General features: G+C 53.6%; 12 protein-coding genes across 12 annotated transcripts; 9 read left to right on the top strand and 3 right to left on the bottom strand.

The window, feature by feature from the left end:
* Positions 1-1096: 1096 nt before the first annotated feature.
* Positions 1097-4072, top strand: Z519_03393 (uncharacterized protein; the record flags this gene model as incomplete). The annotated part of the gene is made up of 2 exons (XM_016761143.1): positions 1097-1160; positions 1314-4072. 2 exons carry the CDS (start codon positions 1097-1099, stop codon positions 4070-4072), a joined length of 2823 nt encoding a protein of 940 aa, XP_016622993.1.
* A 60-nt stretch (positions 4073-4132) lies between these two features.
* Z519_03394 (uncharacterized protein) lies at positions 4133-4420 on the top strand (the record flags this gene model as incomplete). The annotated part of the gene is made up of 1 exon (XM_016761144.1): positions 4133-4420. The coding sequence occupies one exon, from the start codon at positions 4133-4135 to the stop codon at positions 4418-4420; it is 288 nt and encodes a 95-aa protein (XP_016622994.1).
* A 609-nt stretch (positions 4421-5029) lies between these two features.
* Positions 5030-6966, bottom strand: Z519_03395 (uncharacterized protein; the record flags this gene model as incomplete). Its single annotated transcript, XM_016761145.1, has 2 exons — positions 5030-6454; positions 6556-6966. 2 exons carry the CDS (start codon positions 6964-6966, stop codon positions 5030-5032), a joined length of 1836 nt encoding a protein of 611 aa, XP_016622995.1.
* A 405-nt stretch (positions 6967-7371) lies between these two features.
* Z519_03396 (uncharacterized protein) lies at positions 7372-8205 on the bottom strand (the record flags this gene model as incomplete). The annotated part of the gene is made up of 1 exon (XM_016761146.1): positions 7372-8205. One exon carries the CDS (start codon positions 8203-8205, stop codon positions 7372-7374), a length of 834 nt encoding a protein of 277 aa, XP_016622996.1.
* A 627-nt stretch (positions 8206-8832) lies between these two features.
* On the bottom strand, positions 8833-10251 carry Z519_03397 (uncharacterized protein; the record flags this gene model as incomplete). The annotated part of the gene is made up of 1 exon (XM_016761147.1): positions 8833-10251. The coding sequence occupies one exon, from the start codon at positions 10249-10251 to the stop codon at positions 8833-8835; it is 1419 nt and encodes a 472-aa protein (XP_016622997.1).
* A 2170-nt stretch (positions 10252-12421) lies between these two features.
* Positions 12422-12802, top strand: Z519_03398 (uncharacterized protein; the record flags this gene model as incomplete). Its single annotated transcript, XM_016761148.1, has 2 exons — positions 12422-12682; positions 12740-12802. 2 exons carry the CDS (start codon positions 12422-12424, stop codon positions 12800-12802), a joined length of 324 nt encoding a protein of 107 aa, XP_016622998.1.
* Positions 12803-13638: 836 nt separating this feature from the next.
* Positions 13639-15193, top strand: Z519_03399 (uncharacterized protein; the record flags this gene model as incomplete). The annotated part of the gene is made up of 4 exons (XM_016761149.1): positions 13639-14106; positions 14169-14602; positions 14655-14869; positions 14922-15193. The coding sequence occupies 4 exons, from the start codon at positions 13639-13641 to the stop codon at positions 15191-15193; spliced, it is 1389 nt and encodes a 462-aa protein (XP_016622999.1).
* A 344-nt stretch (positions 15194-15537) lies between these two features.
* Positions 15538-16726, top strand: Z519_03400 (uncharacterized protein; the record flags this gene model as incomplete). The annotated part of the gene is made up of 2 exons (XM_016761150.1): positions 15538-15783; positions 15845-16726. 2 exons carry the CDS (start codon positions 15538-15540, stop codon positions 16724-16726), a joined length of 1128 nt encoding a protein of 375 aa, XP_016623000.1.
* Positions 16727-17334: 608 nt separating this feature from the next.
* Positions 17335-18966, top strand: Z519_03401 (uncharacterized protein; the record flags this gene model as incomplete). The annotated part of the gene is made up of 1 exon (XM_016761151.1): positions 17335-18966. One exon carries the CDS (start codon positions 17335-17337, stop codon positions 18964-18966), a length of 1632 nt encoding a protein of 543 aa, XP_016623001.1.
* Positions 18967-20715: 1749 nt separating this feature from the next.
* Positions 20716-24269, top strand: Z519_03402 (uncharacterized protein; the record flags this gene model as incomplete). Its single annotated transcript, XM_016761152.1, has 4 exons — positions 20716-20796; positions 20859-21076; positions 21137-21507; positions 21580-24269. The coding sequence occupies 4 exons, from the start codon at positions 20716-20718 to the stop codon at positions 24267-24269; spliced, it is 3360 nt and encodes a 1119-aa protein (XP_016623002.1).
* A 683-nt stretch (positions 24270-24952) lies between these two features.
* Positions 24953-25330, top strand: Z519_03403 (uncharacterized protein; the record flags this gene model as incomplete). Its single annotated transcript, XM_016761153.1, has 1 exon — positions 24953-25330. One exon carries the CDS (start codon positions 24953-24955, stop codon positions 25328-25330), a length of 378 nt encoding a protein of 125 aa, XP_016623003.1.
* A 614-nt stretch (positions 25331-25944) lies between these two features.
* Z519_03404 (uncharacterized protein) lies at positions 25945-27111 on the top strand (the record flags this gene model as incomplete). The annotated part of the gene is made up of 1 exon (XM_016761154.1): positions 25945-27111. One exon carries the CDS (start codon positions 25945-25947, stop codon positions 27109-27111), a length of 1167 nt encoding a protein of 388 aa, XP_016623004.1.
* Positions 27112-27249: the final 138 nt, after the last annotated feature.

Below are 27249 nucleotides of genomic sequence, written 5' to 3' on the forward strand. Positions count from 1 at the left end.
GAAGGAAGGACGTCATTGGCAAGATAGACTTTGAATGGGTTGGGCCAGCGGCCTCTGGCTAAAGAGGAGGCGCATCCACACGCCGGCACGCCCCTTTGGAGCCTTGGACGCCAAACGATCATGACCGTCTTCAAGCAGCCACCAAGGCCCAGGATAGGGCAGGCTGGGCAGGGTAGGCAGGGTAGGCCGCCTGCCGCCTGCAGCTGAGCCCTTTCTGATCTGGATCCCTGTTTTGGGTGCATGAGCCGACCTCTCGAAGGGACTCGTATATGAGTGGTCCGAGGGGGCGACTTGCGGCCCGAGTCTTTGTTTGGGGGGAGGCGGGTCGAGCATACCCACCTACTTGTACTTGTAGGTAAGGCCCTAGCAGGCCCTAGGAGGCTCTCTTTGCACCCCTAGGTACTACTGGGTACTGCTGGCACCTATTAGGTAAGTACTTAAGCTCCTTCCAGGGCTACTTTGTTCCTTGCTGGGCCCCTTGCTTGCTGCTTGCTTGCCTGCCTGAAGCTTGCCTCGGAAAGCTGTTGGCGTGCTGTTCTGGGCTTCCCAGCTCCAGCTCTAGCTCGCACCCTGGCCCCTAGCCACTTAGCTACCAGTAGGCGTTGTACAGTACCGAGTACCCTGCACAGGCCCTGCGCCAGATGATAGATCCACCCCCCCAATCCACTCCAAACTCGTTGGCGACACCGCATCCACCATCCACCACCACCACATTTCGCATGATTCGATTCTTTCCATCTCATCACCATCACTCTTCCTCCTTCCATCCTCGTCCTTGTTTTCATCCTTCATCTCCATATCCACCCACAGTGCAAATGATGCACCATCCTCCACACTGTCCCCTTTCCGCACTCACCATCTAACCAAACCATCGTGCTATGCTGGGCTTGCCATTGCCGCAATAGGCATCATCTTCATGCATCGCTAACGTCTTGTTCCATGCTCTCCAACTCCAGTCGCGCCAGTATCCACTTCGAATTCTGCGCAGCCTCCGCATCATTATTTGCTGGACCAGCGTCTGCTCCCTGCTGATCATCACCACCATCTCGCAGTCCTCCGTCCTTCACCTCTACCACGACTTCACCATCCGGCCACCATGGCAATGCCAGGCCATTCACCCGCGTTTAACGGACCGTCGAGTCCTCCGCGCTCTTTCACCGGTATGCCTTCACTCCTCGTGGATCCATTCTCCTGCAATAATCAGGGTGCGCTGAGGTCTGCGTGATCATGCGACGACCTATTCCTCTATGCTGTGCTTCCACACTACCACACTTCACTGCTTTCCGCATACCTATTCTGACCAGGTTGTCTAGGCTACTCCGAACCTCAGCAGCCTCCGACGATGTACGGCGTCCCTCGCACAATGTTACCGCCATCTCCACAACATTTCCCTCCTCCCCGATTTTCTCAACCACCTTTACCAGCGAACTCTGCTGCGATGGCAGCGAATTCCGGAGCTCCACTTCCGCACAAGAGACCAGGAAGTAGCATGTCAATTTCGTCCATGTTGGGCTCTGAACCAGAAAAGCCGGCTCACGACCAATATCACAACCATAACCAGCCCTCCAGACTACCTTCGGGGCAGCTTTCGCATCCAGGACCATCCATGTCACTGGGTGCAGTCATGTCACCGCCCCAATACCCGACCAAACAGGGCACGAGTGAATACTCGTATAAGCCAAGATCGAAGACGCCTGACAGAATGGCCGGAACAGCACTGGGGGGAAGACCTCATCGTTCAAGTTCGGGAACCATGACCCAGCGACCTGGGCCATTCTACGAACCTCCTCCGCGCTCAGGACCAAGCCAACCAAACATGAATCCTTTTCCCGAACCAAAATACACTCCCCCTTTTGGTCCTGCGGTAATGCCCAAGGATGAATTTGACGATCGCGCCCGTCGTACTAGTCTAGGTGGCATTCTGCAGCGACCGGAAAGTCAGCCTCCGCCGACCAACATCTCGCCGCCATTCCCGCCCACATCGCATCCACCCGCTCGACCAGAGAGTATACCTCCCTCTTTTCCACCGATCGATCGGCCCGGGGGACAACCAATGAGCGGCCACGATCCTCCACGTTCAACCGGGTTGACCGGGCCCTATGACACTCGGCCACCCGGCCTGTCAACTTTATCTCGTCTTCCACAGACAGGACCTCCACCGCAACCAGTGTCTGTTCAGCACGAACGGCCCTCGACCCAATCTCTCTCTCCAGAAATAAGGCGCCCTCACGTGAATGGTGGCGAGGGTCGGCTGGCAGGGATACTAAATCAACAAGGGGAGCCAATATACGGTGCGCCAAACATGATGCGACAAGACTCGGTTCAGTCACAAAGCGATCGATCGGTCCTTGGCGACCGCTTGCGTACTAACCGAGCCTACTCCCCCTTTGCCGGGTCGGTCGCATCGGGGCCTTTGGAAGAACAAGTCCGCAAAGGAAGCGAAGAGTTATCGCAACACAGAGCCATTCTCGGCTTGGCAAACGAATCGAAACGTGGAAGATATTCACCTGTACCTCAAGCAGTGCAAGGCGCCCAAGCCCAGACTCCAGTACCCGATGCTGGTATCAAAAGTGAGCACGGCCGAGTTTTTGCTGGTATCGGGAGTGGGTTGGGCTCTACTTCTTCTGGACCAGCTCCCGCACCCCAGACTTTACCCGCGAGCCCGTTCAAGCGGGACGAGGGTGGTGCTCGCCTGAGTGAAGAAAATTTGATGAAGATGTCCCGAAGTACATCGGGAATTAGCAAACGCAATCGCAAGGCTCTGGACGAAGAGGTTAGAGCCGAAAGCGACGTGGGTGATGTAAAGAAGCCGGGTCCCGGGCGAGGCAAAAGAAGCAAGTACTCGCATTCCTACAAATTGGAGCTTGAAGACACCACCACTCCGGGACCGCGAAGGCACGTTCCCTTTCCCACATCCAATCCTATTCGACGAGCAGCCACTCCAACATCCAATCCGGCGCAACTTTCTCAAAACCCGCAGATTCAGCGTCCGTCTTCAGCAGCAGGACGAACCTCGACTTTCAAACCTAAGAAGGTTATAAGAATATCTTCGGTCGTGGCGCAAGCTCGACGAAACCCACGTCGTCATCTTGGATTCTTCAAATACGAACCTATGGTAGGTGTGCCCGACTACAGCCGGCCGCAGCCGCAGAAGTTCGACGTCTCCATCCGACCAAATCTACTGCCTTCCTTCAAGGACCCGGATCAGATCAACTGCACTTATACAGTCAAGGTATCAAGTATGTGGCTCCAGCGGAAAGAGAGAAATCTCATCGGCGCTGAACAATACCTGTGGGGATCAGGCATTTACACTGATGATTCCGATCCTGTAGCTGCTGCGATGCATTCTGGATTCATTGAGTCTGCCCACATTGAGGATACTCTCCTGAACAGACTGATTGACGAGCAAAATCCCAGAATCGAAGGTCTTTCGGCGCCGGAAACGCCAGCCGCCGTGCCAGAGGGGAAGGATCTGCACATCACTCTGGTTGTACTGCCTCAATTGGAAAGTTACGCCGACAGCGTTCGCTTTGGGATCAAGAGTCGCAGTTGGCCTGGACCTAGTGCAGAATCTTCCCCAGAACACCAAGCGCCACATGACGGTGTGAGTTTTATGGTGTTGAAGACACAATTCGTCGATGACGGCGTGATGAACAGGCGCCTAGGGCGGACGGGCGAGGAGAAACGCAAGAGATTGCGAGAGGAATTGGCGGATCGCCAGCGTGGACTCGAGCTGATGAAGGAAAAGATCGCTCTAGCGCAAGCAAGGGAGAAAGAGAGATTAGCAAAATTGAGCCGCCGTAGAAAAGAGCCGCAACTCAGCGGTGGCAATTCGACTGGGAGGACGGATGGAAGAATCGGGGGCCCCAATGGTCACCCTGACCGTTTACATGAGGTCGCACAAGAAAAGGAGAACCATTCACCTACCAAAAACAACGCTGGACAGCCACCAGAGAACGGGGCCAAAGGAGACCAGGGGACCGCTACGGCGGAGATGATGAAGCTTGACGGAGTGGGACAGAGTCCCGACTCGTGGATCAAGCAGCTCAACGACGTCGCCGCCACCGCTTAGGACGCTAGTGGACAGCGTCGATACCAACAGCTGGACTACGGATCTTCTTACCACTCAGGCATGGCCACCACTGCTGTGTATGTCAGTGGAAAGCGCACCCAGCAGCACGATCATCGATCTCTTGTCGCTGCAGATGTCACGGTATCGTCGATTGAAAATGACCGTTCCGAAAATATCCGTTTCCCTCGTGTCAAGCAAGAGGAAGCCGATCCCGGTCGCCCACCACGCATCAAACAGGAACTTGAGGACGATGACGAGGGCGACAATTGGCTGGATGCTGATGAAGACGTTCTTCATGCTCGGCTTCGCAAGCGGGGCCTGAAACTGGAGGATATCCCGCTGTTTTGAATGAGGGGAGAGAGCATGATCGCTCCCTGTGAGAAGTTTTTCTCGGCTCTTCAATTGGATTTCCTGTATCAGCTTGGGCATGACACGAGCTCTGTGTGCGACTAACATGGGCTGTGCCTGCATTGTTCTCCACAGACCTGGATGAGGAGAAACACGATTACGATTTGGCTATGAGCATATATCATGGATAAAGAAGATAAACCATTTGGATTCAAAAAGGACGTCGAATGTCGGACTGAGGGGTGGCGCTGGCAAGCTGGGTATTCTTGTTCTTGACTTTTAGCGAGGAGTGAGGAGCCATGCAGGGCAAGCCACGGCTGAACAAGGGATATTTGCGAATTGCGAGGGCCGTTGGTTAGCTACTCTAGCTATGTGGTTAGTTGATGTATGCATAGAGAACGACGAACGATTGATTAATTCCCTAGGTGCCTCGTATATAACACGCGGTCTAGGCCAATTGGCATGCATGATATCGTGGACCGGGGCTTTTTCGCCTGTGACAGACTGACTCATTTCTATACGGCTTGCTAGGGATATACGGAGCATATTTTAAGTGTTTCGTCACCAGTGGCCACCCTCGATCTCATTTCCCCGTTTCCCCCTGGCGCCTCACGCAACATGGCCCTTCCTCTCCCTCGTGGTGTTCTTCGGTCCTCCACCCCCGCCGAACAAATCCCTCCAAAACTGCTTAAAGCCATAACTCTTCTCGCCGCTCTCGTCGCGAATCGTGCCCTCGTGGCCCGTCCATTCGTCCGCGCCGAACCGCTCCAACACGCTCCCGCCACTGCCGTCCTTGTTGCGTGGGCGGGAGATCTCGACGTGGATCTTGACTGGGCGCGTGCTGCGCTCGTGGATCTCGTCCGCCAGCTGCGGCGCTACGTCCGCGAAGCACCGCCTCAGCTCGCGCTCGAGTGTGTAGTACGGCTTCTGGGCGATCTTGGGCGCCATCAGGTTGTATGAGCGGGTCAGGGCGTTCAGGTTCGCGATCGCCAGGGTGTGGTATGCCAGTTCGGCTTTTTCCCATGCTTCGTCGCGGAAGGGGTGGGGCATTGGGAGGACGGGTGAGGTGGAGGATGATGAGGATGCGAACGACGACGGGGGTGTAGATGATGTGGCATTTGTACTCGTAAGAGCTGACGGAGGAGCATCCGTGGTCGAGGAGCCCGAGACTGGAGCATCCTCGGCGGGTTGCTCTGTGACTTTGATCTCAACCTCCTCCTCTTGCGGGTGCGTCGGCTCGGCGGGCTCAGCGGCCACGCCGGCGGCGATCCTCTCCTCGACACTCACCGTCATCAAATTGCCATCGCTTGCAATGCTGCTCAAATTCTCCACCCTCCCGGCCGGCCGGGGATTCACCCTCTCCTCTGCGAGCGCATATCCCTTGGCCCTTCGCACCTGGTCGTCCACGGTCCCACCCCGACTGGAAATCATCCTCGCGGCGTGCCTGCGCCAGTCGTTGCGCAAGCGGCTCCGGAAAGTCGCCACGGCCTTGACCAGTTCCTGCTGCTTCTCGATCCAAGGCGGGACTATCTCCTGCTTTTGAATGATCTTGTTCATAAAGTATTCGGTCGTGTCTAAAAAGGGCGAGTTGGCGTTGTAGTCCCTCTCCACATTGATGCCCTTGCCTCGGCTGATGTTTTTGAACTGGCCCCGGGCGATGGCGTCTTCGATCCGCTCGTTCGCCAGGCTCGTCAGTCCCGTTATGCTTGTAGGCATTGGCCGGGCCCCGGGTGAGAAACGGTCTTTCAGCTCCTTGCGCCACTTCTCGCGCTCTTGTTCTGTCATGTCGCTTTGCTGGCTGATTGCGTAGATCGAGGTCTTGTCCCGTGCGCTGGCAAGCCGGTCAGCCGCCGAGATGTTCTTCTTGGGTGCAGGACGCAGGTTGACTTTTGGAGGGATCGACGGCGCCCGGGAGGGAGAGCGTAGTTTCCTGTGGCTGTCGTCCAGCATGCGGAGCACCGAGTCCTCGAGCGCTTCGGTACCTCTCCAGGGCTCTGCGCCCGCGATGTCGCGTGTGCCCTTTCCTGCGGCGTTCTGTCAAGTGCACATATCTATTAGTCCGATTATTCTGCTGCTGCTGATACTGCTGCTGCTATTGCCACGACAGAGCGGAAACTTATGGAGGGGGTTCGTACAGGCATGTTGACTTGGCTCGCGGCCCGTTGATTCTGCGCCGCAAAGCTCGTCTGCGCGATCCTCTCTTCCAATTGCTGCTTCAATTCTTCCGAAAAGCCGGCATCTTGCATCAGCTTGCGATCGCTCTTGCTGCCCGTGTCGATCGTCTCCTCAGCCATCTCGGCCAGTCTGCGGGTCATGGCCCCCTGATGCTGTTCGGCATCCTGATCGGCGGCGCCTTTCGTAGCGTGCGAGCTCTCAGACTTGCGATCTGCAGGCGCACCGTCCGGTCGGGTTGCGGCAGTGCTGAAAGGGTGGCTGCGGCGCCGGCGAGGGATCGAGCTGGCACTGTATTCGAGCGAGGGACCCCGCGGCGTCTGGGCCCGAAGACAGCGCGCACATGTCCAGAGGTGAGAGCCAGAACTGCTCATTCTAGGTGTGATGAAAAAGGAAGAAGAACAAGACAAGATCTATCACAACAGCAAGGAAAGAAAGGAATGAAGGGAGGAAGAAATATCAGAAAAAGTGGTAGACGTGAAGATGCGATTCAAGATGCGATGTTCGCCGCCAGCTCTTTTCTCCGCACATTCCGTCCAATCGATGCATCCAATACCGCGTGCTTCTATTACATATCAAGGGCTATGTATGCATTGTTATATCACAGTAGGATATCACTGTCGAACATGGTTGCCACAATCACCAACGTCTCGCCCCTGTGCCTCAGAAAGACTACACCTATATCAGAGTCGGAGATTCTGTCCTTGTCCGGCTGGACTCACTTGCCCAGTTAATTACAGGGCCGTCTGATCAGTCGACGGGAGCAGGGGCTTAATAGATTAAACAAGCTCATCCGAAAGCTCCTCCACCGAGGAAGCGGTCGCGACTGTATCATAGTCCCTCCTTTCGCCTTTTTCGATTCTTTGATGATTCGACTCCGATTCCAGTTCCAGATTCAGTCTCTCACGCCCCTTTGGAAGTGGGGGCGTCCTTTCATCCCACAAGCACTTATGCGCTGCCGAGAGACACAGATACGGCGACGCCTCGTTGATTCCCTTCCCTCCTGGTATTGTTGCGCTATCTCTTCCGTCTGAATGAGTGCCATCTGAGGTAGAGGCAGTAGAAGAGACAGTGGGAGAAGAGGAAGAGGAAGCCTGCGCGGAGGTGGAGGAGTAGGAGGGATAGGGGGAGGAATATATGGTCTCGTGACGGCAAAGCGCTAGACAGATCCCCCCAGCGAGGAACAGTACCAAAAAGATTATGGCAAAGATGGAGTCCCATGGTTCAAGTAGGTTGAGCTCGTCGTGCTGGTCGGCGTAGTCATTGCCGTATATCCATGACCTGCTGGTCGTCAGAGCAAGTTGCTGGTCAGGAAGGTGAGAAAAGGAGGCGATGGTAGGACTCTGGTGGCTTTCAAGACCGATCTGGGCCTGAGAAGGGTCGTTGTGCAGGAGACTGCTGGACTCGACGTAGTTGTATCCCGGGACATTGCGCCAGTTGAGATGAAGATTGAGATTTGTAGACGTTTGGCTCGGGGAGAGAAGTCTAGACGCCCCACGAGGCACGTTCTGGTGGACAGGGACGACGAGGTAGTGTGCACCTGAGTTGGGAGTTGATGGGACAGACTGGTCTGATGGAATGACATCGAGGGATCTGTGGCTGAGGGGCGACATGTTTCTGGAGTTGGAGACTTCGGCGGAGGTGAACGACGAGGTCGTAGAAAACCCTGAAAGGCAAGGGCTGTGGCCAGAGAACAGTTGATGCTTGAATGTCGAGCTAGTTTTCGGAGCAGAAGCCAGTTAATCGTGCAGAGAGCCGGTCCTGGTGAGGTAATGCCGCCCAGAGGTCCTTGGAAATGCTGTCTTCTCTGTCAAGATGTCAGATTGATAGAATGCGGTGGTGATGAGATGTGCAGTTTCGCGAGATGGAGGAAGTAGCAACTAGGTGCATGGCAAAAGATATGGTCCTTTATACTTGCATGCATGTCTGTATGAGGACAATGTGGATACGGCCAGGAAAATGTGTCGATAATAGTTTGGGACAGGCAAGAATTCTGGAGACGTTCCAAACGTAAAGGCGGGATTGTCTGAAACATTGCCTGGTACTAGCATCCGAACCGACGGTCCAGTTGAATCTTTTGCTATCATGCCTGCAAGCTCCCGCGATAAGCCTTGCGAGACTTTCTCAGGTCCTCTGAATGTGGCCCTTTGCGTCTATTTCCACTAGGTCTTGGGAAAAGCAGATCGACCAAATGCGTCGGGTGCAGTGAACCCATCGTGGCGGTTGGCTGCTGGCCTCTTTCACCAAGACTGACTGGTCCTCCGCCGCTGCAGAATCTGCCCATCTGGTATGTCCAACGCATCTAGCAGATCTGGATTAGTCTTGAAGTCTGGGCTGTTTATGACATCTTGCGCCTTTGACATATTCCTCTCGATGATGATTCCAGGCACTTCGCCGTCATAGACCGCATACTCGGGGACACCGGTCAGGTTATTCCCCGGGCTGCCCAAGACCTTTGCTAGATATCTCATGAGAGATGTAAGTGCTCGGCGCTTGGTTTCCTCGTTGGAATCTTTGGTGTTTTCTAAAGTGGTGGATATGATAGCGGGCATATAGTAGGGCAAGACGGCTGTCTCATTCACATTGCCGTCGACATTAAGTCCTGCCACAAGTTGCTCCTTGTTCCGCTTATCTAGGGCGTTGAACGCTTTAGAGAATAGTTCTGCTTGTTCTTTGTCTGTGGTCCGGCCCATGGTCAACAACCGGAGAAGTGCCCGGTCTTCTCGATCGCTAACGCTGAGTCTGCGAAATCCCTTGATGTAAAGCATATTTCCGCGTTTCGTGAGGACCTTGTCGTACCCCTGTCGAGGGTTGGATTTTCCAGCGATTATATCGAGAGAGACCTCGTGCACAGTTTTGAAGGCTTGAAAAACGGGTTCGATAAAGTTCTTGGAGCCACGAGGATCGAGATGACCTAGCGCACCTGCGACATCGAGGATTTGCTCCATGAATTTGAGTTCGAACGCGTGTTCGTGGCCTCGCATGGCTAGAAGTCCTTCCAGATTCACAGGCACACTTTCGGCTTGGGCTAGTTGCCCTGCGTTCAGCTCCGATCCGAGTTCCAAACCCAGCATTACCTCCTGTCTTTTCTCCGGGGTGAGATAGTGTAGAGCGGGGATCATTCCAACTTTAGCTGCTGCCAGCAGTATGGAATCATGATTCTGATCCTCTAAGCGAAGGTGAGTTTGGAAGTAATAATCTTCTTCCAGGTTGGCGTCTTTTCCCAGGTCATTAATGATCATCGACACCACCAGGGCAAAAAGGTCGTCCGAGTCCTCAAGTCCTCTTTCAAAGAGGTCACGAAGCCACTCAAACGATTCCTCTGTTAAGCGCGATTCGGGAGGTTGCGGCCGAGTAAAGCGCTCATAGTCACGATTGTGAATCCATCGAAGGGCAAGGACACCCACGAGCGTTCGGTTGACTTCGTCATAGTTGCCCCCATATAGTATTTGCGAGGGGCTCAAACTATCGACCGTTCCGTTTGCAGTGGCGCGTTGCTGTTCAGTGCCCTCGACGGCTCTCACGCACTTTAGTCGTTCAAGTTCTGGGGAGAAAGCGTCCCTGATTTGGTGCAGAAATGTAGTTTCGTCCAAGGAATAAAACTTCCCGGTACGGATGGTCTCTTGGAGAGAACACATCGGCTGAGATTCGGCCGTCATCTGGGTTGCCGCAAAAGTCTCGAAAGATGAAGATACTCTCTATCGCCACCCAAACTTGCGATTAATGGCATGATCAAGTGCGATATGGTGTGCTGACGGGGGCCACCGCGATGACTCCCACGTAACGTCAGGTCGAGGAGACAGTCACCGACTTTTCTCGAATTGCGCACGAAGAGTGACAGCTGCCATCAGGATGTGGCTGTGCAGTTTGTAATTTCGTCCCCCTTTTACCCCAATCTAGGGGCTGGCGCAAAGCGTCTGGAGACGGTAATTTTGCTATTTGGAGAGCTTGGGAAAAGGCATGGAGGAGGGCAAGTCAGAGCAGAGAATGGAATGCATTATCTACGAGTGGGAGCAGAAAATGTAGTGAGGCTGAATATCTCCTCTGGCAGAAGCAAGGCGTAGTTGATTGAGCAGTTCGAGGCACAGAGTGGGCGAAGCAACCTGGAAAACATGGACTAATACAAGGTAGAGCAAATGACTGGCCAAAAGCGCCAGCAATGCCCCACTACGCTGATTGGCCAGACTGACGACGCCGCTTTTAGGATCTTGGCATTGGACGACTCCCATTGACCTGTGCAACCTGCGATGAGAACTGCGATGAGACCAGCTGCTACAGAGTGAGAGCAAGTGTCGAACTGTCCAAAGCAACCGCCAAATGATACAAACCCCCAGCAAATACAACTCATATTGGCACCTGCACAGTCACTACGCCATCATGGATCTGCGCTCTGTCATCCTCTCCCTGTTTTGCTCTCTCGACAAAATTTCTTATGTCTTGCCGATGCCCTCCAGCCCAACCTGTCAGCCTTGCCTAGCAACATGGGGACCGACAAAGGATGAGGCTTGGAAAATGCGGGGCTCAGGCTGCCTCAATCTAGCAAAGGAGCAAGAGAATTTCCACACATTATGAGTCCAGATGCGTGTCCCGTGGATGCATCCAGCTCAGCCTTGGTAGACCACGATTGGATGGAACCTCTCAGAAGTCAAGCTGGAGCATAGAGCCAACTACGGTCCCATGCTGCTGCGAAGACTTGTTATCTGAGAGCCCTATCCTCCCCAATAGCCCGCGCACATGGTGCCTGGGGAGATTGACGCAGGTCTGCCCCAATATCTACCGAGTACCTTTCCTACGTTACTACCCTCTACCTTGATAGCTTTCAGAAATGGCATAGGAATACGCCCCGCTATCACCGCGAAATATGCCCGTTGAAATCTGGCCGCATGCCATCTGCATACGTACACCATACAACACTCTTGTGAGTGGCGTCCTTTAATGATGCAGCGGGAGGTTAGTACCGTTTGTACTGGTGTCTGCCCGGAGCTCAAGCTTCTCACTTTACAGCTATCGCCTTCACTATTCACTTGACGATCTACTCCGGATTTCCCCCAACTTTTCCCTTCACCACCATCCATTTCATCACTGTCTACTTCCCTGTCGACTCCGGATTTTCGATTCCCCAGCTTTGCACTCCGCGACCTTCCACTTCACGGCTTCCACTTCGCTGGCGTGCCGCGATTGTGAGTGATACAGTTACATATACGTGAAGATTGACCACGCGGTCGATCTCGATGCATTTTTAATAAATACCCTACCTGCCCTTCTTTTCTTCTGCTACTTCAACATTTCGTCGCGTTATATATATACATATATCAATTTGCACCCCATTCGAGGCTTCTGGCTTACGGCCGGGTACGATGGCGAGGCCAGGTCCACCAGGAGATCAGCCTCCACCTCCACAGCCCTTTATGAAGAGCCTGCTCTCCTCGGCCGGAGCCCTCCCTGGCTGCAAAAGACCAACAATTATCAGCACTGATATCGCCAGCAACACTGGGACTGCAGGTGCTGTTCAGGGCTTTCGACCATCGTCTTCAAACAGATCAACTAGTCTTGCCCGTGGCGTCAACTCTTCTCTGTGATGACACCGGCCCTTCCACCTTGAATCCGCACCCAGGAAAACAGTCCAACTCCAGAACTCTTCGCTCTTGTTGAATCAGCCATCGAAAGTTGTAGTCCGTCTAGGTGACCACCTCAAGCTTCACAGAAGGGAGAGACACAAGGGGCAATGGAATCGCCAACGAAAACCGGAACGATCACGGGGAGAAGAAAGACGACGAAAAGCAAAAGATAGACGGATACAGTTCGGGTGAAACTGACTTCGCGAAGTACATGGAAGACCTGCTTGAACGCTGCAGAAACCCTCCCCCTACAATAGGGCCCAAGAAATATCCGGGCAAACCGCTTCTAGACCAATATGCCAACGCGGAGGAATGCGATGAAATGCTCTGGGACTGGAAGCTCCGGGGTGTGGCGCATGAGACTCTCCATAAGCAATGGGAACGGTTGACTAGAGAAACGATTGACAGGGGCAACTTGATAGCCCGATTTGTCGAGTTGAAGGAACATTTTGCCGTCACCGGAGACCTCGAAGTCAGTCTGGCTTTTCGTTTCCACCTCTTTGTCTTCTCAAACTGACCTGCTGCTCAGTTCCCGCCCAGTTGGCTCGAAAGATGGCCAGGGGACATGAAATACAAGATTATCTCTGACTGAAGAAAGAAGAACAGATTGATCAACGCGAGGACGGAAGCACTGAAGGAGGTTGACGACTCACTGTGACAGACCATCGAGAGAATCTACAAAGAGGATTACACAGAGCACAGAGAAGGTTTCCGGCCGTAGATTAAAGGCACGATGGGAATTGCAGGCCGTGCGAAGCCAGACAAGGACGTTGAGCAGAATCAGCGAAAGGAGGGAGGGGAAGGAGGCGTGCAAAAAGAACAAGCGTGTCGAAAGCGGCGTCATGAAGGAAGTAATAAATCGTCTCTGTGACAGGCCAGGCACAGGCCAGGCCTCGAAGCAGCCAGCTACAAAGAAGAGGCAAACACGGACAACAGCGTGAAGCAAGCGTGAGGCCAGCACATAAACGCGCACGAAGTGAGTGCGACAGCCAGCACGGACATGAAGGAGAAGCCAGGGGGACAAGAACAGGATCGAACAAAGGGAAGCACGGTTGGATGAGGATATGCCCAACGATACAACGATTCATTAGGTTGGGCTGTTAGGTATGCTCTGTGAGGGCACTTGTGGCTACATAGAAGACCATGGATTTAACAGAAACATGGCTTTCCGAATATGAAGATGAGTATGAACAGTAATAATATCACACGAGCGCTGATGTTCCCTTCTGGGCAGGATACATCGGGATCTTCACAGCGTTGCGGTTTAGAGCAGGGATCTACTTCCGACTTCCGACTTTCTCCTCGTAGTTACATTGGGAATTTGTAAAAGAGCAAGCGCGCCCTTCGTTCTTCGCATCTCCCCAGCTCATGGCTTCCTGCATTCCTCTCCTACTCTTAATTGATCTCCTTGCAGGCACATGATACATCATGGCTGGAAGAACCGCCAGTACTTCCACAGCCATATCCATTAGGATTGAACCACGAGAGTCTATTCAATTACACGCAGCGGACGATGAGTCTGGCTATGAACGCATGGTGGTCCCGGCCAATGCTCAACCCGCTATGCGACCAGTCTCTCGACAACGACAGACAGTTATCCTCTTCTGTGCTTTCTTCGATGTCTTCATCACCATCGGCCTGAACCAGGCGTACGGGGTCTTTCTCAACTATTATCTCGCCGAAGGAAGCAGTTCGAAGGATCCATTCCTTCCGCCAAGTGAGGTTTCAAGTAAAGCAATGCTGGCGTTTGTGGGCACTCTCGCTGCTGGCTTGACCTGGGGTGGCAGTATTGTGGTCAACCCACTCATGGCGAGATCGAAGGATCCGAGGTGGCTTACTGGTGCAGGGGCAGTCCTGATCGGAATTGGTTATGTGCTGGCGAGCTTCTGCCACAAGGTCCGAGACATTTTTGCATCTATCACCCCACTATCCTGATCCTAACTTGCCCTCTTGTCTAGGTATGGCAGCTCCTTCTTACACAGGGCTTGATCTATGGCATCGGCACTTCCTTGATGTACTTCCCAGTCCTCGCCGTGGCACCAGAGTACTTTGACGCCCATCGCGGCTCTGCGATGGGCTTCATCTTGTCAGCGGCCGGAGTAGGAGGCCTCGTCTACGCTCCAGCAGCTCGCGCCTTACTGGCGAAGATAGGTGCTGCCTGGACTTTACGCATCTTTGGCCTTGTCAATTTTGCATTGTGCATTCCCATTGTGTTGGGAACGCCCCCTTCGCGGAGTCTCGTTAAGCGACCGACTTTGGTGGATATCAGGCTTGCGAAAAGGCCGACCTTCATCCTACAGGCGACGGCTGCGATGGCTCAAGCGGCAGGGAATCTGGTCCCGTTGACCTTTCTCCCCGAGTTCAGTACGAGGTTGGGGTATACAGCTGCCTTGTAAGTATCATCACGGTCAAACTGACAAAATCTTACGGGCTGCTTGTTTTAGTGGCGCTGCCCTTCTTTCTATCAACAATGCAGTAAACACCATAAGTCGGATAGCGATGGGCTTCATCGCCGACATTGCAGGCAGACAAAACACTCTAGTTCTGAGTGTCCTCGGCAGCGCTATAACCGTTGTAGCATTCTGGCTCTCCAGCGCCTATGGGGATGACATGAGGTTGTGGATCGCCTTTGTGGTGACCTATGGCCTCTTTGCGGGAGGTACGTTTCCACCGACGACAAAGCATGAAAACAGCTCACAAGATGTCGCTAGGCTACAACTCGCTTTTCCCGACCACGGTGATCGAAGTTTTCGGCGCTCAGGCATACGCCTCGGTTAATGGCTTCATCTACTTCATTCGCGGGTTAGGCGCCTTCTGGGGCTCACCAGTGGGTGGTGCTTTGGTTGCCGACGACAAACATCCACAAGCATTTATCACTCTCATTTGGTATGATTTTGGGCTGTTGATGCTGTCGAGCATTTGTGTGATGGCTGTCCGTGGGCTCGATGCGTCGGAGAAGGGCCAGTTCAAGCTGAAAGCTTGATAGCTCGACAGGTACCTACATGTAAACATTATGGTTCAATGTACGGAAGATACCATGTATATGGAGAGAATCCCGACTCAAAACTTGGTTCCGATATCGCTCTCCCCAGCCTCGTCCTCGGCAAGGCTTCCCCGCACTTTGCCGTATTTAGCCGTGAGGAGGCTGCCACAAGTTTCTCCACGCTCACCTGCTTGCCTGCCACCACTCCACAAACACGACTTGCTCGACACTTGCTCTATTATACCTCTGCTCTCGGTCTCTTCGAGCACATAAATACGCCTCCTTTAAACCCTGGAACGCATATTACCAATAACCGTCGTAACTCTCTCGGGCTGACCCTCACGATGAAGAGACTCATCAGCGGCCTCCCATGCTCTCGTTCCAGGCTCTTGTTCCGCAGCTTCAGCACCTCAAGACAATGCCTTGCCGACCACGTCAGAATAGTTGAAGTTGGGCCCAGAGACGGCCTGCAGAATGAGAAAAGCTCAATCTCTCTGGAGACAAAGCTCGAGCTTATTCGGCGGCTGGCGCAGACCGGCATCACGCACATGGAGGCAGGCTCCTTTGTGCCTGCGAAATGGGTCCCGCAGGTGTGTCACCGTCTGTAACCGGGAAGTTCAGGGATAGAACAATTGACATAATATCTGATAGATGGCCTCAACAGCAGAGATACTAGAGTCAATACTGACGCATCCACCTCCTGCACCGCACGGCATCGCATACAACTACCTCGTGCCCAACATTCGGGGGCTTGAGAATCTACTGAAAATATTCCAAGGAAAGGGCGCACAAAATCCCTTGAGCTCTCCTACCCCACCGCCATCTCCCCGTCCCGAACAAGCTGAAGGTCAAAGTGAGACATCCCCTTCCTCCCAGGTTGAAGTTCAATCAGCGAACTCGACGGAAATTTCGTTGTTTGCCGCAGCAACCGAGACGTTCTCACAGAAAAACACAAACTGCACCATCGCAGAGAGCCTGGAGCGATCCAAACCAATACTGGAGCTTGCAAAGCAGCATAATATCCGGGTGCGTGGTTACGTATCCGTGGCATTGGGATGTCCGTATGAAGGGCCGGATGTCAACCCCCATAAGGTGGCGGAAATCACGGCAACGCTGTTGGAGATGGGCTGCGACGAAGTCTCTGTCGCTGATACCACCGGGATGGGGACAGCGCCTCGGACAGCCAAACTACTTAAGACCTTGAAGGAAGCTGGGATTCTGGATGAGGACCTCGCACTCCATTTCCACGATACCTATGGTATGGCGCTCGTGAATACTGTTGTTGGTCTAGAACATGGCGTTAGGGTATTCGACAGCTCCGTTGGGGGATTGGGCGGTTGCCCCTACAGCAAGGGCGCAACAGGCAATGTTGCAACCGAGGATCTGCTGCACCTGCTGCATAGCCTGGGCTGTGAGACTGGTGTCGACATGGTCAAGATGGCGGAGATAGGGCATTGGATCACCGCACAACTTGGCAGACCCAATGATTCAAGGGCTGGGAAGGCCACCCTGGCGAGGCTGAAGGAGTCGTAGCGGACATGGGCATGCCGAATACCAAATACTCGATACCAAATGCGGACTGAACCGCTATGTATATGCAGGGTGGAATACAAGTTGATATCGGTTTCGGCGTGATCAAAACGTGAACACGGCCTGCTTGCGCGGGCGCCTGCTACATTCTGACCACAAGGAACGAGGCCCATACTTCCTCCTTCCATCCTTGCGCTTTAAGCAAATGGGCAGCCTGAAATTCAGACAAGTGTGGCGATGCGGCTGACAGTCTAGAGCGCCTAATCCAGGTGATTCGGCAGCAGTCAGCATCGACGGGCCAGAACCATGCGGCTTGTACTTCGAGCGTCCAATCGTAACCACCACCATTCACTCAATTCCACCATATCTCCTCAATTCAATGGCTCTGACATGCCCCGAGAACCCCATGCTCTCTTTCAGGCTGAACACCGGGAATCGCACGATACGCCAACATTGCAGGACACACCCCGGTGACACAATGATGACATATCAGCCTGTCAGATGAACCAGCACACATCCAAAGCACAAGAGGCGGAAGGATTCGGCTGATGAGTTGTTCAACAATACCATCACAGCGTTTCAATTCGGAACCACCTATTTCAGAGTCACTCATGCGGAGAGGAAGGCCAGCGATCCAGTGCACCGAGGGCGAAAGATTGGCCATTCGACGGGAGCAGGTCAGGCTCAATGTCCAGGCACACAGACAGCGCCAGAAATTGAAGAAGCAGCTTGAATCCCTCAATACGCCATACCAGCCGAGATTCCGCTGGGTTCAGGAAACGAAATGGCAATCGAAAAAGTCAACAGACCGTCGCGACCAATGTCGGCTGGAGGGCTCTGTAACGCCACGCCGTGAGAGGTATCCAGAGTTCGAGTGCACTCTACCGAACCATCCAAGTTCTGCAAAACAATACACGCTTGCCCTTCTGGCCTTGTTTCGATCACGGCTTTTGCCAGACCGCGTGACTTTACCGTGTCCAGGACCTCCAGGGCGACGGTTGACAACCCCATGCGCCCCTTGGGTGGTGAAAGGTTATGAGTTGGCTGCTGTCAAGGAGAATCCTCTCGTGATGGGCATGCTTCGTGCGCTAGGGCTTGCCTTGCTTGGAGCCGATCATCAGCGCGAGGACATCCTTCGAGTTGCGCTGCGCACCTACCAAACGACACTTGCGGCGGTCAGTCGGCAAATACAACTCCTAATGAATAATTACAACTGCTGCTCCAACGACTGCCTAGCATTGATCTTGTCATGCCACGCAACCGCAATGTTCGAAATGAATGTCAGCAAGTCGATGCCCGATTTGCTTCGCCATGTCCGTGGCCTTGGTTCCTTGTTGGTCCATCGCTTTCTTCAGTCACAATCGATGCCGGAAGAGATGTACGATTTGGTGGAGGAATATCGACTGTTCGAAACTGTGTTTTGCCTCATCAACCGCCAACAATCGGTGCTTGTCGGAACATCCTTATGCAGAGAAGCCAAAGATCCCAGCAAACCAGATCTGGGGAATTGCCATATGAGCCCATTCAGTAAACTGGTTCACCTGGCCCGCCATGTCCCTCCGATCATGGTTTACTTGGACGAGTTGAAGACCCGCCCGGCAACCAGCGACCAAGAACTTGGACGGATCAGCGAGTCATTAGAGACGCTGTCAGAGGTTAAGACTGGATTGGAAACGTGGTCTGAAGACTTTCTCAGAAATGACACTCATTCAGTCATGAAGTCGACGGCGTACATATCTGGGCATGGCGATCTCGAATCTCCGAGCCTTGATGTAGTTGCAGCCTGGACGTTTTACCTTTCATTCAAAGTATACGCCCTCGAAACTTACATTTCCTTGCTCGAGTATATGACGTCGATCCAATCATCCGCCACCAAAGTTGAGCCATGCGAGGACAGATGCGGCACGATTGACGCCCAGCTTAACAGCCCTCACGAAAAGATCATCCTCTCACGCTCAGAACTGCTCGAGACCGCAAAGCTTCTCCTTCGGTCTTTGCCGTACTTTTCAGCGTCCAGCCTAGGTTACATCGGACGCTCGTTGGTCGCATTCCCTCTCGAGACTGTGAAGCGGGCTTTCCTGCACGAATTCGAGCGACAGTCGAGGCTCAGATTGACGGCGAGTGAAATCCCGCACTTGAACTTCGTGGATTATAGGACTCACGATATCGTCCAAGGTCTGGCAGCCTGGAAGCGGATTGCCGCCAATGCCAAAGCGTCTGGATGTGCGTTGTTCTCTGATTAGCAAGATCGAGATATTGGACGCTATCTCGTGACGGGAGTGATCTCAAGGTTTCACGAAGCGCTTAGGCGCCCAAACTACGCCCTTGCTGTAAGGCTTAGATACAAGCACTGTATCTTTTGGCCTGTCTCTCCTTCGAAATCATTCCTCCTTCCCAGACAGGGCGAGAAAAAAAGACCGGCTTATAACGCCTAGGGTCACTTCCCCAATCATCACAGGTCCCAGTGGAAATCAATATGATGGTAACGATTGCGCCGTGACCAGGGACGAAGGCAATTCCTCAACCCCGCAAGGGGAGAATTATCACTATTCAGAGTTCCAAAATAAGAAGGAACCCGAGCAATGACAAGATAGGCTTCGGACAGGTATTAATTTTACCTCGGATCTTCTGCGTCGCTGGAACATTTCCTAACCTCTCCATCGGACATGAGATTACCAAGCTTCACGGAATTATGAATATTGCTAATTTTCGAGGGTCCGCAATCAATTCGTAAACATCTCTTTTAGTAGCCGGCGAGCCGGCACCATACCTGAAGGCATATTTCATGCCTATCATGTCATCACGAACCACCTGACGGACCATTCTTGCACTTCCATGGGTCTCTACCAGACTTTTCGGGAATGTCGAGAATTCGAGCGATTCGAACCCGGTATCGGCGACAAGTTTGGTTCAGGGAGAATTGAATCGGATTTGGCAGTGTACAAGCGACTTGTTCTAGACGAGGTCGTTTGCTTCCCTGGTTTCGCAAGTGTACCAACAGGGCACGAGATAGTGTCTGTCAGTCTACCTAAACTCTTAGGTGCCGGCTGCACGATGGAGGTCGATCCTTATGATAACTGGATTGTAAGGTGCGGCGGAAACTTTCTGCTCTTGGGCGTCAAAAACTCGGTGCTCCCGGCCGATCAAAGGCGCGCTGTGCTTGGTCCACCTGTCCGAAACAGTCAAAATCTGGGAGTCGCTCAACATCTGCAGGGACGCCGTCGCGAGAGCATCTCCGCGAGCCGAAGAGAAACGGCCCACAGAGCTACCGGGTGCCATACCCAGGTCAAACGCACGAGACGCGGGGAAGCCAATTGGTTTGTTGTAGGGTCCGGCTGGAAGAGTGACTGCACCGGTCGAGCAAAAGCTGGTGAAGCCATAGGCAGACGCGGTCAGCAATCCAAGTGCAAAGGCTGGGAAGAACTCCTCTAAACCATTGCAAGACAGTGCCTCAGCGAAACCGAGGTTGAAGCCGGACCCGAAGGATGCTGCACGCTGGCACTGGGACAATTCGATGTATAGAGTATTACTACCAGCGAGCGAAGATACGAAGTCGTCGCCGACTTCTGAGATGCTGGCTGGGGATATTTATTGACGCGGCACACGAGGCCCTGCATCAATACGAGGTTGGGGTTACACTTTGCATAGCGTGAGACGACACGATTGGCGCCGTACAGGGTATTTATATCATCAATATCGCATGGATTCTGAATAGACTCGCCCAGTATCATCCAAAAGCTTAATATTCAGTGGCGTGGCGAGTTAGTCATCTTCGTCCCCTGCATTTTCGTCTTCGTCGCATGAAACAAAATGTCAACGACGTTACTGCTCTCCTCCATCTTATGGTGAGAATTCCTGTAGCCATTTCTTCCCTTCTTGTTGCCCTTCGTCAAGGGCGTTTTGTGCAGGGCCCGCATCTGAAGCCGGCTCATTTGTTCTTTTCGGGCCTTGATGGGCCTCGTTGCGCCTATAATTAGCCTACTCTCGGAACAATGCTGTTATCTGAATGTAATAGCGTCGGCGGTTACGAGGATATGTTGCCTTTTGAACGGAATGCTGGGCTCATTATGGCCGTACGTGGACCAAATCATATACAGGCTATCAAAGACATCAAAATACTGAGCGCTGCGCAAAGACCAACAATGCTACCACATCATTCAAAGCCAGCGCTGAGCGCCTTTATCTCTCGAAACCGCATTTCCACAAATTCTTCGCCAAAAAGGTGAGACGCGCCTCACCCGCGGTCCATCGGGGGTATTGGCTTCGAATGCGCGCAACCAAATGGGTGATCCAGCAGTTCCTCGAGAGACCGTCGGGTCAGAAGAAAGTCATCATCAATCTCGGTGCCGGATAGTGAGTCAAGATTCCTTGCCAGCTACTGCTCATCGCTAAGAGCGGCGCCCACTCATACAGTGATCCTTTGCCATTCCGTTGGCTGTCGCAGAAGGGCAAGGTTTGTTCCGATGTCCAATTCGTCGACGTCGACTATGACTTGGTGATGGAGACGAAGAGAGACATCGTCATGAGCACGCCGGAGATGAGGGACTTGTTGCATTTCACCCGGTCAACTTGCGTCGGCAGCGACCCTTCGGTGTTGATTGACAGCGAAGAATATGCCGCCGTCGGGTGCGATTTGCGCAACCTTCAGAGGTTGGAAAGACTGCTCCGGTCTGTGGTCAGTCTGGAGGGAAGCTCAGTCCTTTGCATAGCCGAGGATTCTACCTCGTTCATGCCTGTGGGCGCTGCCGACGCTCTCATCTCTTGGTGTTCAAGGCTCTCGAGAGGTGAGTCGATACTCCTGTCCTTTGCGCGAAATTGGTGTTTGTATCGCTGTCCTGACAGCCCATGATGGCTAGACGTCACATTTTGTCTCCTCGAGCCTTGTAGCCCCGATCAACCAGACAACCCTTTTACAAGGAAAATGACCGATCATTATACCGCCCTCGGCACCCCCTTGAAATCCATCTTCGAGTATCCAGATGATCGCTCTCAAATCCAGCGCTTTAGCAATGCAGGCTTCACCCAGATTGATTACCAGTCACTATGGGAGCTTTGGGCCGATCCTCGCTTTCTGTCCCCTTCCCAGCGCATGGAGCTGGATCACGTTGAGCCTTTCGACGACTGGGAAGAATTTGCTCTCTGGGCAAGTCACTATTGCCTGGTTGTCGCCCAGAACGGCATCCATCCTGTCCTTCCAGGCAAAATGATCAAGTCTCGTGCCGACTCGGTTTCCAGCGAAATTTCCGACATCTCGGCGAGGACTTCCTCGCCATGCAACCCTGACTCTGAACATTTCGCTTTCCGGTACTACAACGATCCAGGCGATCTCTGTCAGCGTCACCACGGATCGGCGTATCCCATACCCGACCAGGACGCTATTGCCATCTTTGGCGGTGCTGGAACAAAGTCGTGCCTCTCTACAAGTGCTGTCTGTCGACCGCGCCATCTGAAGGACGAGACCCCCATAGTTTTGCCGCCTGAAGTCGGTGCACGATGTTGTCACGTCATAACCGCTTTGAACAATGGAGACAACATTCTGGTCGGTGGCCGCCTCTCGCCAACTCAACCTCTGAAGGACTGTTGGCTCCAAAAAGGGAATACCTGGTATCGTATCCATGATTTACCAGAAGGACGATATCGACACCGAATCGCGCCTGTCACCTTGCCCGACAATGTGTTCGGTGCCATCTGCTTTGGTGGCAAGGTAAGCCCAACCAAAGTTGCTATCGACGTGTTGTTGTGGGAGCCCAACAAAGGCTGGCGTGCGCTGCGGATTTTCGGCAAAGACCCGAAACCTAGGTTCGGACCGAATTTCGTGTGTCTGGGTTTCAACCACGGCTTGTTGTTTGGCGGAATGAGGCAGGACGGCGTTATATGCCAGGGGTTCTGGCGTTGGCGACTGGTGATACGCGACAATGCCGTACAGGCACTGAGGTTCCGCCCGTCACACGGATTGGATACCAGCATTGGATCATACCAGTACTTTGCCCGATTTGGTGCTTCTTACGGCTTTGTGCAAGACTATCTTTTAATCATTGGCGGCATAGCCAGGTTGGGATGCATACCCAGAACGTACGAGATCCTGTCTCTCACGGGGACATTCTCGACCTGGCATGACGAGAGCAAGGAGCCGAGCTTTCGGGTGGTGGCCGTGGAGGCTATGTCCTCGCAAGATTGTCCGCGGCCATTCCTCATCGGCCATTCTACACTTCGAACACGAACAGGGATGTACGTTATCCTCGGTGGTGGTGCCGACTGCTTCGACCACGGCGAGTACTTCAACAAAGGGATATGGGTTCTCTATGAGAAAGAAGCCGGACTTGCGGCTGATTGGGTCATTGTGCCTAGCAAGGCTTCGAAGTATCCTCCAGCAAACTCCGACTCGAGCTACACCGCAGTTGAGAGGTGTCCTGAAGGCGTTTTAATTGCCCCAGCCCTGGTAGCCGACCCTGAGAGTTTTCATGCCGCGGTGCGTCTGTCACGGCCTCTGCTCATGAGCGGGCTTGATGCGGGCCTCTGTCGGTTGCGTCCAGTCGACTTTCTTAAGAAATCACTCCACCAAAGCACTATGAACGAAGAAGTGAGCACTCTACTCAAACCTTCGAGTTTGGAGAATACGTCACTCGTCCAACTCTTGGACGAGCTCGGCGTGTCATCGACAGCGTTCGACCTTCGCCGTTCTGAATTTATAACCAGCAATCCGATGTGCCTCCACAAATACCAGCCAGATATTGGTGATCAGTTCCGGATGCCCGTACAACTGCGCGGCGTCAGTCCTCTTATACACACGCTGCAGTTGATTATATCAAAGAAAATTTCCACCAAGCTCCAGTACAGTGCAATGGCACATATTCTGTTCCAAACCCACGGCACCCGAAAACTGCTCCTGTTTCCACCAAGCGACCAAAGCAAGCTCGACTTCCCGCCCGGGGCGACCACGAGCGATCTTGATATATTCTGTGACAAGACGCCGTTACAGGAGCACGTCTTTTACGCCCCGCCAGGGACAAGCCCTCACATCGCCATACAAAAACCTGGAGATGCCTTGTTCGTTCCACCTTTCTGGTCTGTGGCCAGTGTGATGCTCCTCAATGGCAGCAATGGAAAAGACCGTCCGTGTAATGGCCTCTCCTTGTCGAGCACCCCGGGGCAGGAGCTCTCCAGTCTCAGCAGTAACGGCTCAATCTCGGGCCGTGAATCTGTGTCCGGTCCAAATGAAGCGCTACATATCCAAGATCCTTGGGTCGACGGAACAGTCAAGCTCGCGTTTCGTAACTTGCCGCTTGATATGTTTGCTGACAGCTACCATCATGACTCATCGCCCGATCTCGCAGCCTATGATGAGAGTCGACAAGACCTTGAAACTGTTGTGAAAAGATTCACGTCGAACCTTTGTCAGTCCGCGTCCGTGCTGGATGGACAAAGTACTCCTACCAAGTCTGTTGCCAGCTCCGACCTCGTACTTGCAAACATTCCAAAGGATGTAGCCAAGGCATACCTGCAAAGACTGGGCAGAGAGCTCCTGACGAAAGCCGAGGAGTTGTGAAGTATTTACCATGCCTCAGCCAACCTAACTGGTGGCGCAACGAGCATCCCGAATCTGTTTGGACCACATCTTGCAAGGCCATAAATCAGAGAAGAAGATGACATACCGGGTCATGGATGGCTCTCTCGACTGGCGATTTGGTGCCTCTGGACTGGAGAGGACTGGTCGGTACTGTTCATGATGTTCTGAACTCGAGAACGACCCGCAGTGAAAATATTTCCCCCTCCGCTTAACGATGAGTGTCTGAAACCCGAGACGAGTACGGGCAGTTTGGTCCTCTACAATGATGCTGGCGTCTCGACAAAAGAACTAGTCGGGTTAGAGAGCGAATCGGCGAGACTTTAAGCGCAAGTATCAACAAGTCAAACCCAATGACGAGTGCTAGACCAGTGATGGTCCCGAAGACCCAGACTTTGTTTGTCAAGCAGTGCAGGATTAGGATCGGCATGACTCTGGCTCCTGAGGTAGTATGATCCTCTGACTCTCCGACCCTCACCGAACGATCCTATATCAATCTGACTAAACTTTTTCTGCGACCCTGCTAAGGCGTTCCTACTATCCCGGGTTTCCGTTCATACCGCTCGATACGACCACTTCAGCACAAGCCAAGAGTCCTTCAAGGAAGGCCAGCGCACAACTACATCCAACAACACCTGCATCTCCGCGCAGAATCAACACCTTCAATGCCTCCAACACAGGAGAGATGGATGGTGTGGAACGACAGCCCGCATCACTACTGCCACGACAGGTCTCTCTTCTTCAACGTCAGCGAAAACCCCTCAGCCGATCGAACCCAGGAATTCGTGGTGTTGGGGAAGGGCGACGTCGTGATCCCTGTCACGTGTAGCGAGAGACTCACCGCCATCCGTCTCAGGGATGTCTTTTACTACAAGACCGACAAGCCCAGAAATATCATCAATTTCAAGTCGTTGCAGAGCGACTATCCCAAATTGCGCCTCAGTCAGACGGTCAGGATCGGGATCTACGGCACGGCGATCGAGCATGCTGATGAGCCGGGGAAGGCGCTGCTGGTTGTCGATGAGTACGATGCGGAGCGATAGTGGGTGAAATCGAGCTCAGTTCTGTCGGAGACTCTGCTGGTGCACTTTGTGCTGTTTCAACAAGGCCACATAACGCCAGCAGCTTTAGAGTGGGACATATACTTATGCTGTGACAATTTGACCGACATGGAGAGCGAGTGCTCGAGGAAACGAATCGGGTCATCTCGAAGGGTGAGATGAGCACTTCAAAAGTGAACTGAGAACTCCGCTGACGATGTCTCGAGCAGGGCTGAGCATCTTCCTTCGCCAACCTGCGCCTCTGATCGAGATGAGCAGGAGAAGTGACAGATGGTTAGAGCACAGTGAGATGGGCGGAGCATCTACTATGCGGTCACTGCTCAATCTCATTCCGTTTACACTCGCACTTCACGATGGAGACAGTCACCAGAGGTATCCTTCGCAGTATTTCAACCTCGTATTCTCGATCCTCCCATCTCTATCTTTCTATCCATCCAGCTATTGTTTTCCGCCTTCCATTTTCTTGTCTATTGACGAGGCGTCCTATTCCATTCTGTTCCGTCCTTTCCCCTTCCCTGCGCTTAACTTCATCTCCAGACCAAGGTCAGTATCAATATCAAAGCTGCAGAATACCACCCGAGGATATACCGTTCACAATGCCCCGTCTGGGCGATGGTAACCTGATCCCTCTCCCTCCTTCAGGTTCGGTATACGGCGGCGGCGGGTACTATGATGACGAGGACGATGACAATTACCCATTTCCCATCCAAAGAAGACCTCCAGGTGTCCCGATCCCACGGCCGACGATCAATGGTATCCAGCGAGACGTCCCACTGCCGGGCTTCTGGCCTGATCCACACACACCCTACAACCTACCGGTCCGATTCCCTACACCTCCGCCCGGATCGACCCATCATAAGCAGAGCATGAAGTTCACGCCGTGGATTTTGAACCTCACGTCCGAGACACACAAGTGCGCCGATCTCAACCTGTTTCGGCTGCCTAAACCGGAGCCCAGAGAACAACTGCCACCAAGGGGTGGTGACGGTAGTCGCGGCGGGAACGCCACCGCACGACGCGGCAGTCAACAACGTCGACAGCAACAGCCACAGGATCAGCGAAGGCGGAGGAGAGGCACAGTGGTGCTCCCCATCACGCCGGGTCCCAGGCGCCGGATTGAATTCGACGTCAGCGTGATGACGCTCTCCAACGTCCTGTACACTCCCGGGGCGCAATATTCGGAGCTGAGCTGGAAACTCCTTGCGCAGCAGGGGTTTACGCGACACATCCTGCACCACGACCACATGCACGACGTGACGTACCTGTCCCCAGCCCGCCGACCGCCTGCAGGTGGTATTGAAATCGGCTGGCGCGGTGTCCGACGCCTTCCCCCTTCCACCTCCAGCTCGTCGAGACCCAGTCCTGCGCGGCGAAGCAATAGGAGGTACCCAGACCCGCGTGGCCCGGCCCCGAACGACCGCTGCGGCCGTCTGGACAAGGAGTCCAGCGTGGTCCGTCACCGTGCCATCCCCGGTGTTGACATCCTGTGGACCGGTTACGACAAGTTCATGGATCCGCGCCACCCGCACGTGCACATGACCGCGGCGGCCATGGTGGACATGCGGCTGTTCAGCTGGGGCATCGAGATGGGCGTCGTGGGCAAGAGCGCGGATTTTCGCGGCGTGGTGGAGTGGATTGGGCCACACGGATACGGAGATGGGGATGGATCCCCGAACGGCGATGAGGATCTGTTTCGCAAGATTGTGCAGGGCGGGTTACGGGCCGGAGAGGAGTTGGGAGTCGTGCAGCCCAGTCGAGGGTAGTGTGCCGAGTACCATTGCATCACATCACATTACATTGCGTGGCGTGGCGTTGCATTTCATTACATTGTATTTTTAATGAGCTATGGACAAGAACGACAACAATGAGCAGCAGTAGTGCGTGTGCAATCGATTGGCGAT

This window comes from Cladophialophora bantiana (genome assembly GCF_000835475.1).
Source record: "Cladophialophora bantiana CBS 173.52 unplaced genomic scaffold supercont1.4, whole genome shotgun sequence".
NCBI lineage: Eukaryota > Fungi > Ascomycota > Eurotiomycetes > Chaetothyriales > Herpotrichiellaceae > Cladophialophora > Cladophialophora bantiana.